Raw genomic sequence first — 14,067 nt, 5'->3', positions numbered from 1 at the left:
AAACCAAGAACCATTCTCTTGCAAACACAAGGCACAAAATACAAATGTAAGTTACCTTTGAAAAAACAGATACGCACTTGCGAGAGGGACGTTATACATGTTTTGTTTTGTTTTTTGAGTTTTTTTTTTTTTATAGTATATCCTCCGCCAATTTTTCTTTTTTTAAAATGCCAACATCTTTCAACAACAAAATGGACTGCAAATCGAAAATAAAAGGGATTGGTCTATTTCTAATGAACCAGGCCACTAATGCCTGGTTCTAATGAAAAGTATTTGCAGAAAGACTAAAGTTAATCGTTAACTAAAAATGTTTATCAAGAGATTAATGATGTTCTTCATGGGCAAAAGCCACCTATCTGCTTAACCATAATTAATTCTATAGACCAGCGGTATTTCAGGCAGAACGTGAATGTCCCAGAATGACTCCTGCAAATTGAATGATATCCATTAAAAATGCACCAAAATCACTTTTGCCCTCAGCAGCACTATCTGAGACCTGAAAGATGAGCGCATCACAGCAGGAACATCATCAAGACTCGGGCTTTTCAAAGCAACGTTGACAAATTAAACTACTCAGATTTGGAATTTTTAGCCATCAGCTCAAAGCTCAATCTAGGGACCAAAATTGCAAAATGCAAACTGTAAGAACACGGGCAGTTGCTTGGGGAAGTCGGATTAGATGCACACTGAGCTCTGATAGAAAAAGCAAAACTGAAGGACCAACTGCAAACATCACCTGAGCCGCTCAGAGTTCGGTGGACACGGAGGCGTTGGTAAAAGCCAACCGGCCAGAGATGCCACGTGGTCCTGATAGACATGTGGAATGGATCAGTGTATTGACTGACTGATGGATGAATGTATTGTCTAGCAAACCCTGAGCATGAAGGTACAACACACCGAAGTGTGTTGATTGAGCTTGGGTTCAAATTCTGCCTCCGAGGCTGGCTATCTGCTTGCTGGAGGCCTCTAGGCAAGTTACTTAACCTCTTCTCTTCTCTATAAAAAAGGGGTAAAGTATTCCCCCCACCAGACATTTGTTTCAGAATTGTTATGTAGATTAAATGTCAAGATTTTCAAGGCCTCTAGCACAGTGCCTGGCACACAGTAGGAGCCTAATAGATGGCCACCATTCTTCCACACAACTCAACTCCAAAGCCAAAACTACACAGCCATTGTTGCAGCATAGAAAAGAATAATGGACTCACAATTAACATTTTCTAGGGCATCAATTACTGAAATGTCACTCATTATGCTAAGCCTGGTGGGTTTATTTAGTGACCCAAACTTGGTGTATATTTGGGAGTTAATGAAGTGCGTGGTGTTTACAGAGATAAAAGCAGGATCTGTCTCAGCAACAATGCTGGGCTGAATGGATATAGAATTTCCATGCTTAGGGATGCAGCCAGGCCGGATCCTTGGTGGATCACATGGATACATCCACACGGAGTGAGATATCTCCCAACGGGATCTGGGCATCTCCACCTCCTCGGGGGAGAAAAAAACAGGAAGGGGGGGGTGGGAAGTGTGTATAATAGATGTGTTTCACAGTGTCCCTGCTGTGATGAACAACTTGATCCACTTACAGTTCCAAACACATGATGCATAAAAGAGCTGACAGAAATTCAATTCTTGCAAAGAAAAGCATCTGCTCTCTAGTGGGAACGGCCAAATATTAAGCAGTTTTAAGGCAGGGCAAAGACCTAGAGGAGCGCACTTCATTATCTAGATAGCCGGAGTGAAGCAATGCAGGGGATTACAAGCGGACGGACGAAAAAGTAGCCGAGATTCCAAGCATTAATTACCCGGAGTAAAATGATTCAAGTTAAATCTTTGTTACGACAAATATTAAACCCAGCTGTGTTTATGTAGCAGTTGTGAAAAAGAAGAAAAAAAAGAAATCCGTGTACAATATCTGTGAGCTCTGCCAGTAAATTGAATTCGCTGGCAGCATTTCCTCTACCACGAGCCAAACATCCTCAAAGATAAAATGTAGCTTTTAAACAGACCTGGGGAAACGGAATCAAGAAATTTCAACCAATAAAACACAACTCTTTACTGGTATAAAAGTAAAGTAAAATTCAGTAATGAAAGGAAGGAAGTCTCTTAAACATTTACTGCATTCCAAAGCTTGGAGTTGCGGTTTATTGCTGAGGTCTCTTCTGATGTCCCACAGTGCTCCTGCTCCAGCATCTTTAATGAAGTCCCATAAACTCCCATAAAATACTTGATTGTTGACAAATCATATACACACACTCAGGGCAGGGCCCAATGGATCACGATGCTCCTTCTCTCTCTCTCTCTCTCTCTCTGCATGAAACTTACAAGGTATGGAGTGGACACTGTCATGGAGACTGGCCAACACAGAACAGAGACCTAGAGACAATTACTTAAAAGGATGAAGGATGAATGACTGGTGACAGGCAGACACCTGAAGACATACAAGCCATGAGGCCCAAAGCCAAAACATTCCAGTGTTTCAGATGAAAGGAGGAAAGATGATTTTTCCATTATAAAACTGGTAATAGTCATATTATAGAAAATCTGGAAAATAGGAGAAAAAGTGCTAATCCATAATGTTACTGTCTTAATACACTACTGTTGGCAATTTGGAAGGTGTTTTAAAAATCTTTCATTTCTGGGTATCTAATTGTTTTTCTTCATGATTCTCATAGTGGATATGTCACTTAATGTTCTGCTTTCTTCTCTAAATTGAATCTTTAGCATTTCTTGTGTTGCCCATAATCTTCATAACCATCATTTTTAATGACTGCAGGGTACACAGCACTGAATAGCAATAGGTTAGATCACCTTAACTACTCCCCTTAATTTCAGATTATAAAGTTGCTTCTAACTTTGGTTAACATAACATAAACAATGCTGTTTGGTTACGTGGCTTTCTCCATGTAGAAATACTTGACAGGAAAAAAAAAAATCTTAGAAGTCAAATTTCTGGGTCAAAAAAGAATACATTTTAATGTCCCATTACATATATCCTCATATAAGAAAGTGTGTTATGAAAGAGCACCACTCAGGCTATAGAAAGCATTAAGTTAAAAAAAAAAAACAAAGAGTAAGCAGACAGTACAGGCTTCCCCATATATGTACACACACAAAAGCCTACAAATTCCAGGCCAATGAATATTAAAAAGGACCCTAATTGAGCCATGAGCAATCTTGTTCCCCAGTAATAAAATGCGGTATGTCCACATCACTGGAAGCCTGAAAGAGTCTGAACTCCCTTTGATCAAGTTTTTTAAAAGCACTACAATCTATGTATTGACTAAGCAGCTTATGCTTAATACCTTTTTTTTTCAAGAATTAATTAATTAATAATAATAATAATTATTATTATTATATTTTAGGGGCAAGTAAGAGCAGAGAGAGAGGAAAGGAGAGAATCTCAAGCAGGCTCCCTGCCCTGCACGAAGCCTGATGCAGAGTTTGATCTCATGACCCTGAGACCATGACCTGAGCTGAAATCAAAAGTAGGACGCTTAATCAACTGAGCCACCCAGGTCCCCCTACACTTAATATTCTTGAAGGAATAAGAGATGTTATTTAAAATTTAGGAGAGAAACTGATGAAGCAGTTAAATGGCTGTGTTCTCTGTAGCCACGCGGCCTTGAGATAAACATGAAGTCTATAAACAGGCATGGAGATCAGTAAGAGATGGACTATTCTTGCAACATCCCTTCTCCAAAATCCACAGCTGGGGAACAAAATGGTCAGTAAAAAATATTACATCTGCAAGTCTCATGGAACCCAACAAGATACAACGGTATTAACCTTGTCCATCTGGTATTTTTTTTTTTTTTTTAAGACAGACAAAGGTAATGGAGATTAAGATTATAGAAGTTGAAACCCAACTGTCTAGGTACCTAGTTGAAAGCCTAGTAGAATACCATCCTATGTCCAAAGTTACCCCTTTACCCATTTTTTGTAAATTACATGAAAATCAACAGTGCTATTCTGAAAGCTACTCAATCCTGGAGCCCCCTTTTAAAATTCATTTCCAAGTCCTCTTCTTTTTAAAAATTAATTTGAGTCATAACTGATATGTGATAGACTGCCTACAGAACCATCTGAGGAGTCCTGACAAATGCATGGCACCTGGGTAACCACCAACACAATCAAAGATACAGAATGCTTCCTTCACCCCAAAATGTTCCTTGGTGCCCTTGTCAGTCAGTCCCTGTCTTCTCCAACCCAGCCCAAGGCAACCACTGATCAGCTTTCATCCACCAAAGACCAGCTTTCTCTCTTCTATAATTTTATTTTATTTTATTTTTTAAAGATTTTATTTATTTATTTGACAGACAGAGATCACAAGTAGGCAGAGGCAGACAGAGAGAAAGGAAGGCTTGATCCCAGGATGCTGGGATCATGACCTGAGCTGAAGGCAGAGGCTTTAACCCACTGAGCCACCCAGGCGCCCCTCTCTCTTCTATAATTTTACATAAATAAGATCATATAGTATATTCTCTTTAGCCTGGCTTCTTTTGCTCAGTGTAAGATATTTCAGAATCACCCATGTTTTTGGGCAGATCAGCGGTTTCTTTCTAGTGCTGAGTAGTATTTCTTTGTTTATACGTTCACCAGTTGAAGGACACTTGGGTTATTTCCAGTTTTTGGCAACTATGAACAAAAGTCACTAGAAACATTTACATATATGTATTCGTGTACATGTAAGTTTCAGTGTTCTTGGGTGAATACCTAGGAGTGAAGTACTTTTGTCAAAGAGTAAACATATGTAAGATACACACTTATAAGAAACGCAGTCATTTTACCGTGCTCATACCAGTGGGGTGGATGGTGGTACACTCACTGTGTTATAGCTCCTTCAAGGACCATGTTTTCATGTGTTCACTGGCCATTAGAATACCTTTGACTGTTAAGTGTCTCTTCAATCTTTTCCTACTTTTTAATTGGACTATTTCCTTACTGAGTTTAAGGGTTCTTTGTATATTCTGGAAAAAAAAAAAAACCCTTTTTCATATATACATATGGAGAATATTTCAGTCCATGGCATGCTACTTCATTTTAAAAATTGTCTTTTGAAGAAGGTAAGCTTTTATTTTTATGAGGTTTAACTGATCATTTTTTCTTTTATGATGTGTGCCTTTGCGTCTTATCTAAGAAATCTTTGCCTTCCCCAAGTTTATGAAGATTTTCTTCTCTATTTTCTTGTGCTTATAGTTTTTTTTTCTTTTAGGTTTTGGTCTATACTCCATTCTGGGCTTATATTTACATGAGGTAAAAGTCGAGATTCACTTTGTTTCTATATGGAAATTCAGTTGTTCCAGTAGCATTTGTTGAAAAACAAAACAAAAAAAACACCAAAAAACCTTATTACTTCTCTACTGAATTACTTCGGCATATTTGTTACAGATCAACTGGCCGTTTAAACAAATATTTGTTCTGTTTATTGAACTATGTATCTATACTATCTACATTTATTATAATTTCATAGTAAGTCTTGAAAGTAGGTAAAGTAAGTCCTACAACTTTGTTCTTTTTCAACATTGTTTTGGCTATTCCAGATCTTTCGCATATTCATATACATTTCAGAATTAGCTTGTCAAGTTCTTTTTTTTTTTTTTTTTCTAAAGCCATCTGGAATTTGGGTTGGGAATACATTGAATCTATAGATCAATTCAGGGAAAATTAACATCTTTAAAATGTTGAATCTTCCAATCCAAAACATGGAATATTTCTCCATTTGTTTAGGTCTTTTAAATTTTTTCTCAGAAATATTTTATAGCTTTTAGTATACAAATTTTACATACATTTTGTTAAATTTATTCCTAAATATTTTATGTTTAGCTATTTTAAGTGGCACTTTGAATTTTTCATTTTCCAACTGATTACTAGCATATAGAAATATATTTTTCTTATATGCTGACCTTATTCTGCATGCTGCTAAATTCATTTATGAGCCTCCTTAGGATTTTCCATACACATGATCATGTCTGAATGAAGACAATTTTACTTCCTCCTTTCTAATATTTAGGGTTTTTCTTTCCCTTGTCTTAGCAAACTGGTTAGAACCACCAGTACAATGCCGGACAGAAATGGGAAGAGCAGACATCCTTTTTGTGGTTCTCATTCTAAGAGGAAAAGCATTCTATTCTTTTGCCATTAAGTAAGATGTTACCTGTAGGTTTTTTTCTAGATGCTCTCGATCACAATGGGGATACCCAGTTTGTGAAGCTCTCTTAATCATGATAGGTGTTGTGTTTTTCCTAAAATAATTTGTTTGTATGTTTTGATACCATTTTTCTTTTTTAGTCTGTTGATAATGGTATACTAGACTGATGGCTTTTCAAATATTTAGCCAATATGTATTCATTTCTTCACCATGTATTAGCCTTTTCATATATTGGATTCAATTTGTTAATATTTTATTAAAGATTTTTACATCTGTATTTATGAGGTATATTGGCTAGGGGTTTCTTTTTTTGTAAATTTTTCATTTGGTTTTCATGTCAGGGTAATGCAAATCCTATAAGTAATGTGGGAAGTGTTCCTTTCCCCTTTATTGTCTCTTTTTTTTCCCCTTTTATTTTCTCAAAAAGTTAGCGTAAGTTGATACCTGTTCTCTTTCTTTCTTTAAAGATTTTATTTATTTATTTATTTGACAGAGAGAGACATGGCGAGAGAGAACAAGCAGAGGAAGTGGGAGAGGGAGAAGCAGGCCTCCAGCAGGGCAGGAAGCCTGATGCGGGGCTCGATACCAAGACCTTGGGATCATGACCTGAGCCAAAGGCAAATGGTAACGACTAAACCACCCAGGCACCCCAAGATGTATCTGTTCTTAAGAGCATGACAGAATTAATGAAAATATCTGGAACTGGAATTTTCTCTGTGGGAGTTTTAATTACAAAATCAAATCTACTTAATAGAAATAGTGCTATTTTTCTATTTGCTTATTGTGTAACAGCCTGTAATTTGTATATTTCCAAGAATGTTTATTTTACCTAATTAATCAAAATTGTAGGCATCAAGTTCTTTATAATTATTCCCGTATTTGCTTTTCCCTTTCCTTTAAAAAAAAAATCCTATTTATTTTGGAGTATTTTCAGACTTCCAGAAAAGTTGCAAAGCTACTACAGAGAGTTTCTACTCCACACTCAGTTCTGGTTTCACTTAATAAGTCTTATATTTCCGCGGCACATTTGTCAAAACTTAGAAGCCAATAGCACCTTCTCAACTCAACTCCAAACATTATTGTGATTTAAGCGATTTTTCCATTGATGTCCTTTTCCTATCCTAGTTTTCAATCCAGAATTCCACCTCGTGTTCTGTTTGCCATTTCTCTTTAGTCTCCTCTGGAATGTGACAGTGCCTCAGTCTTTCCTAAGGTTTTTTTTAAGGACCTTGACAGTTTTTTTTTTTTTTTAAAGATTTTATTTATTTATTTGACAGAGATCACAAGTAGGCAGAAAGGCAGGCAATGAGAGGAGGAAGCAGGCTCCCTGCTGAGCAGAGAGCCCAATGCGGATCTTGATCCCAGGACCCTGGGATCATGACCTGAGCCGAAGGCAGAGGCTTAACCCACTGAGCCACCCAGGCACCCCAGGACCTTGACAGTTTTATAAAACACTCAGCAGGTAATATGTTACAGAATGTCCCTCAATTTGGGTTTAACTGAGGTCTTTGTCACTCTCTGGCTGGGGTTTGGGGAAGAATACCAGAGAGGTCATGTATGTCCATTGTATCAAGGTTATGTGATATCCACACAACATCACCGGTGGTATTAATTGCTTAAAGTAGTGTTGGACCTTTGTCCACTCGAGTTACAGATTTTCCCTTCCTCTACTCCATTTCTTGGAAGCTAGTCACCAAGTCCAGCCATGCTCAAGTGTAGGTGTGAGTGTGTTGCTGGGGGAGGGGTGAGGAGGATTAAGCGCCTTCTCCTAGAGAGGGGAGTATCTACAGATATTATTCGGAATTCCTCTTTGAGGAAGATTTGCTTCTCGTCCCCCATCCACTCCCTTTTTGTTGGCGTTTGCGCTCTTTTGCATCCTCTTACTTTTCATCTATCTGACTCTTTAAAATGAAATTCTTGTGGATAGCATACAATTGGATCCTGATTATTTATGTAATTTATTACTCTCCTGTAATTAGAGCATTTAGACAACATATGTTTAATGTGATACTCAATATAGTCGGGTAAATCTTGCTAACTTTTCTATATGTTGCATCTGTTTTTGGTTCCTTTATCCTTCCTCCTCCCCACAAATGTTTTGGATTCTTAATATTGGCTTATTAGCTAGCTACACGTTTTTTTCCCCCTTAGTGGGTCCTCTAAGAGTTACAATATACATCTTTAACTTAATAGTCTACCTTCAAATAATGTTATATCAGTTTACATAAACTTTAAGAATCTTAAAACTGTACTTCCTTTCTCCATCTTCACCCTGTCCTCTGTGCTACCGTTGCCATACAATATATTTCTACCCATGTTACAACACACAATAATACATCGGTATTATTTTTACTTTAAATAGTCAATTGCCTTTTATAGAAACTAAAAATGAGAAAAGAAGTCTGTTATATTTGCCTACATATTAACTATTTCTGGCACTCTTCCCTCTTCATTGTTCAAATTTCTCTACAGTTTCATTTTTCTTCTATCTGAAGAACTTCCTTTAATAATTCTTGTGGTGTCTGCTGACAATGATTTTCTCTCACTTTTTTTGTCTGACTAGGTCTTAATTTTGCCTTCATTCTTGAAGGATATTTTCATCCTATAGACTTGTAGGTTGACAAAAATCGTCATTACTTTTATTTTTATTTTATTTTTTCAGTGTTCCAAGATTCATTGTTTCTGCATCACACCCAGTGCTCCATGCAATACGTGCCCTCCTTAATACCCACTATCAGGCTCACCCACTCCCCCACCCCCCACACTTGCCCCAAACCCTCAGTTTGTTTCTCAGAGTCCACAGTCTCTCATGGTTCGTCTCCTGCTCTGATTTCCCCCAACTCTCCTTCATTACTTTTAAAATGTCATTCCATTATCTCCTGGCTTAGGTACCTTTCTTGTAAGAAGTCTTCTGTTGTTACTTCTTTTTTTATATAATGTGCCTTTTTTCTCCAGCTAATTTTAAGCCTTTCTATTTATCACTGGTTATAAGTAACGATCAATTTGGGATTCTGTGTGGTTTTGTTTAGATCTACTATGCTTGTGGTTTGTTGAGCGTCTTAGAACTCTGAGTTTACAATTTTCACCAAAAATTAAAAAAAAAAAGCTATAATCTTTCATTTTTTCTTTTTAAATGATGTTAAGTGTTTTAGTCCTCTTGATATTGTGCTATGGGTCCTCCTAATCTTTACTCTAGAGCTAACTTAGAGTACTACCAAGGCATGGCCTCCTGTGGTCTCTACCATTTGCCCTCAGCCATCAGCAAGATCTCCTTCCTTTGCCTGGTCAGAATCCGAATGTCGCCTCGTCTGCATGAGCTCCATCCTACACATGGGCTGGCCAGTCTTCAGCACATTAGCCAAGAGGCCCTGATTCTGATTTCTGGAGCTCCTTTTGATGAGTGGCTTCCGGTCTGGTACCCTGACCCACAAACGTAAGCCACCTCTCGCTCAGATCTCTGACCCTTCAACCTACCAAGACTGCTGTGCTTTGCTGGGGAGCCCCTGTCATTGCACCACGGTCCAGAAATGCCCAAGGCAAAAAGCCAGGGGAGATGGTAGGCCTCCCCTCCCCCGCCTCCTTTCTCTCCGGAATCAAAGTCCTGCAGTGCCTGTTGTCTAACATGTGAAAACTGTTGTTTTTATATTTGTCCAGAGTTCTAGTTGTTAGTGGTAGGAGGATAAAGCCAGTTCCAATTATTCCATCATGGCTAGAAGCAGAACAAAGGCCTCTTTTAATAAAATTTCCAGCACGGGTGCCATGTTTTGCAAGATTTCATCTACCAAAATAACCCAATCCATATGTCCCTTCCACCCTTCCATCTATCTAGTCAGTGGCTGCTGCATCTCTGCGAAGCAAAGATGAATAAAACTTAATTCCTGCCTTCACAGAACTGACATTTAAAAGGAAAAGCCAGAAATGTGTAATAAATTATATTGCTGGGTGACAAGTATAATTACACAATCAATACAAGGAGCTCTGAAGACATAGAGAAAGATGTAGTCCAATTACTTAGAGAGGTCAGGGAAGGTTTTTAATATATATATACATATATATTTATATTTATATTTGTATTTATTTCTAAAGCCGGCTCCACACCCAACATGGGGCTTGAACTCACGACCCTGAGATTAAGAGTCACATGCTCCACTGACTGAGCCAGCCATACGCCCTGGGGAAGGTTTTTATAGCCTCCCATTTAGAGTAAGTCTTAAAGAATGAGTACGAGATTGACAGGTGGGATAGGACATTTGGGAAAAAAGAAACTCTGTATGCAAAGTTTGAAGTTATAAAATAACATGTGTGGTTTGGAGAACTAGTAACAGTTCCAAATACCTACAACATAGGGTTTGGAGCTGGGAGGGGAAAGAGAGCTAACGCTATGGAAAAACACCAGGAGGGTCCGAACCTGAAGGAAGACTTTGAATGCCAGGCTCATCGTCATTTGTGTCCATAAATCATGACCACTAACTACCATCTATCATACTCGTAGGATATATGTTTTGCATATATTATATACATTACCTTCGATTCCCACAACAGCCTATGAGGAAACGAAGGCTCAGAGAGCTTAAGGAATTCTGACCGAGATCACACGGCTAGTAAGTGAAGAAGCCAGGAATTAAACACACATCTGTCTGATTTCAAAGCCAACGAAAGGAATTTGCCTCTAAGCGATAGGCACTGGGAAGTTCGGGGAGGATATTTTGTCTTTTCAAGTTTTTTTTTTTGTTTTTCTGTTTTTTTTTTTAGCTTTTTAATTATGTTCATTGATGGAGAGGTTTTAAGAGGGAAACATAGTTAGATTTAGTTTTGGAAAGGTTGCTCTGGTCCAAGAGAAGAAAAGGCCGGAGTCTGAAGACCACGTTTGGAGGCTGCTGAAAATAGTGCAGGAGAGAAGAGCCTGGATACGGTGGTGTGGGGAGAGACGGAGAAGAGGACTGGACAAACAGTTTAAGAAGCCGAATCTGCCAGATGCCATGAACAGGCTGCTCTAACGAAAGGGGAAATTATGAGGTCAATTACGGATATGCTGGTACCCTGAAGGTACCTGGTCCTGTGCTGAATGCAAGGGACACAGAGATGCTCAGGACATGATTTCCTCTCAAGGACTTGGTAGTTCCCACAGCCTGAGAGAATCGTGTCTGTGCATCCCACTGGAACACACGTACCTCAGAGACCACATTCCCTCTCCATTACTGTATCTCTGGAGTCTTTAATGGGTCTAGAGCCAACACCGTTGTAGAACATTCTCAACGCTGCCACAAACCAACCTGCAAACAAAGAGGCTCTTTCCATGTAGGCTGAGGACTGTTAAGGAACTCACTGTCCTCTAACGCTGGCTGTAACTACTAACAATAGTTTTGTGAAAAACAAAAGCAGGTACCTTTTTCTGAACACTGATAATGTGTGAGCTCTGTCCCAAGCACCTGAAGAGCATAACCATCTCATTTCTTTGCTACAGCAATCCTAACTTACAGGGCTCGTACTCCTTCTTCTAAGGTGGGAGACTGAGCTCAGAGACAAAAAATAACTTGCTCACATTCCTTGGGTTCCCTGAGACCACTTCACTGATCATCTTGAGTCGGGGACACCTGGGTGGCATGGCTGGTTAAGTGCCCAACTCTTGATTTCGGCTCAGGTCAGGATCTCAGGGTGGTGAGACTGAGCCCCACATCAGGCTCTGCGCTGGCCATGCAGGCTGCTTAAGACTCTCTTTCTCCCTCTCCTCCGCTCCTCCCCACCCACCTCCCCACCCACTGGCGTACACTCTCGCACACGCGTGTTTGGATGCATGCTCTCTCTCTAAACAAACAAACAAAATAGCAAACAAAGCATCTTGGAATGTGCCACCTTCAGGAAGGCTCTATCTATTACCTGTCTCCCCAATTCTGTCATCACCTGGGACCTTCTGGGCCTCGTTCCTCTTTCCCCTGCAGCCCCTATTATGCTATATCGTGATGTAGACGTAATTTAGGTATCTGTTTTCCCCTTACTTTCCTCTTTGAAAGAAAGGACTAGCTCTGCTTTATTGTTGCTGCTTAATGCCCAGCACTGGGTCAAAGCACTGCAGATGGGACCAGACATCCTCCTGCATGGTTTCTTAACCACCAGTCACTCATTCCGGGCTGTCCCCAGGTCTCCTGGCCATTCCTAGGCTCACTTACCGTAGTCACTCGGGAGCTGCAAGGCCATACCTCTGGCACCCATGGCTTAAAGGAAAAGCTCTCCTACCGAAACGGAGCCAGGGTGGAAATGACATATTCTTTAGACCAACAGAACTCAAACTATGGTCAGGAGGCCCAAAGATCCCAAGCCCATACTCTGTCCTGACATGAATAGCAGACCTCACAGCGTCTGTTGCCTCCACTTATCCTGCTTCTGCCATCTCTCTGCTGCAGAAGGGAGCAGTGTAAGAGGAGGGGCGGCGTGGGCTTTGGTGGTGTTGAATCTCAGTTCTGGCCCAGCCAGCAGTGTGACCTGTGGCCAGGCATGTACTCTCTGAGGCTCTCTTCCCCTGTGAAAAGGACAGAGAACACCTCCTCCATTGGGCTCTGATGCTAACTGAATGTGATCCCTGGAGGCCGCAGGCCCTGGAGAGGCAGTGGGGGCCCGGTGGCTCTCAGGAGAGGCAGAGTTGGGGTTGCCTCCTGGCTCCTCCTCTTTCTAGCTCTGCGAGTAAAGTGGGAATAAGGAAAATACCTTCCTCAGAGCAGTGGGAAGAGGAAATGAGAGGCCAACAATGAGCTCTCAGCACAGTGCTCAGCTCAGAGGAAGTCAGTTAATGGCAGCCACTGTTTAACTAGGCTGCAAATGGAAGAATTTACATAGCATAAATGACTTTCCCCAATCTTATACTGAGTTCAGAGTGGAGGAGTTTGAAACCATGTTGCAACCCACTCACCAACAAACAGCCCTCTCTTCCAGACAGCCAACCCCCAAGTGCCATCAGCACGCCTGGCAGTCATGGAGCTCCACCTGCCATGACACAAACCCAGCAACACAAACCCAAGTCCACGTCAGCACACACGGAACATCGACTCCTTCCAGTCTGGAAGCCAGAACAACTTTACAGATCTCCCAGCAGACAGAGCCGCAGAGGTCAAACCAGAAACATCAAACCATATTTCCCAGGGTGTCCCAATCCTCCTCTTCATCCGGACAAGGAGGGGACTGGGGCTACTTCAAACAGCTGCCCATGAGGCAGCCCAAGTAGCAGCGCCAAGACTGGTGTGTGGTCAGGTGTTAGCGCGGTAAATGTGGCAGCCGGCTGCTTTTGCTAAAGTGAGCTCACTGTCCGGCCAGACCAAAGGTAACAAAGGATTATGGGACGTGGAACCACATTCAGAGCACGGTCAGCAGATACCCTGCTACATGGGAAAATGCCTGCTTGATGGTGGTCCAGGAGAGAAATGTAGACTTGGAAGTGCCCCATACTGCTCACAAGGAAAGCCCTCCGCCCGCCCCCCCTTCACAGTCGGGGTACCCAAGGGACATGGCAATGTGCTAGAGAGGGACAGCAAGACCCTCAGACCCCCACAGAAAGAGGAACTGACTAGACCCGGGGATCAGCCCTCGAGATGCAAGTTATGACAGCAAAGCAAGACGAACAAAATGAACTGCCCTCCAGCTTTCTCCACTGAGACAAAGGTGGCAGAGACAGCAGAGACAGAAACAACCACAGCGGTCTCCCCTCCTTCCCCTTCTCTAAAGTCACATCCACGTCCCCCTCCCCCTCCAACTCACAGGAGTCAGACCTCAAGAGTTCATTACCCACCACATCATTTGGGAGGCTCTGAAGGTCATCAAAGGGAGTTTCCAGGGTGTTGGTGTCCACGTTGAGGATCACGACATCATCTAGGGCCATGTTTCTGACTTTCTGCAAAAAAAAAAAAAAAAAAATCCAAGAGAAAAAAATC

At 40.9% G+C, this 14,067-nt stretch overlaps 1 protein-coding gene across 7 annotated transcripts in view; it reads right to left on the bottom strand.

Moving 5' to 3' along the window:
- DENND1A (DENN domain containing 1A) overlaps positions 1 to 14,067 on the bottom strand; it is a 492,434-nt gene that overhangs the window by 163,141 nt on the left and 315,226 nt on the right. For all 7 annotated transcript variants that reach the window (XM_032307638.1, XM_032307635.1, XM_032307639.1 and 4 more), the window contains one exon: positions 13,926 to 14,027. In XM_032307638.1, coding sequence (XP_032163529.1) covers positions 13,926 to 14,027 — 102 coding nt within the window. The remainder of the gene's footprint in view (positions 1 to 13,925; positions 14,028 to 14,067) is intronic.

Source organism: Mustela erminea, chromosome 12, assembly GCF_009829155.1.
Source record: "Mustela erminea isolate mMusErm1 chromosome 12, mMusErm1.Pri, whole genome shotgun sequence".
NCBI classification, from domain to species: domain Eukaryota; kingdom Metazoa; phylum Chordata; class Mammalia; order Carnivora; family Mustelidae; genus Mustela; species Mustela erminea.
Note: the sequence above shows the minus strand (reverse complement) of the source record. Positions and strands in the feature narration are given on the sequence as shown.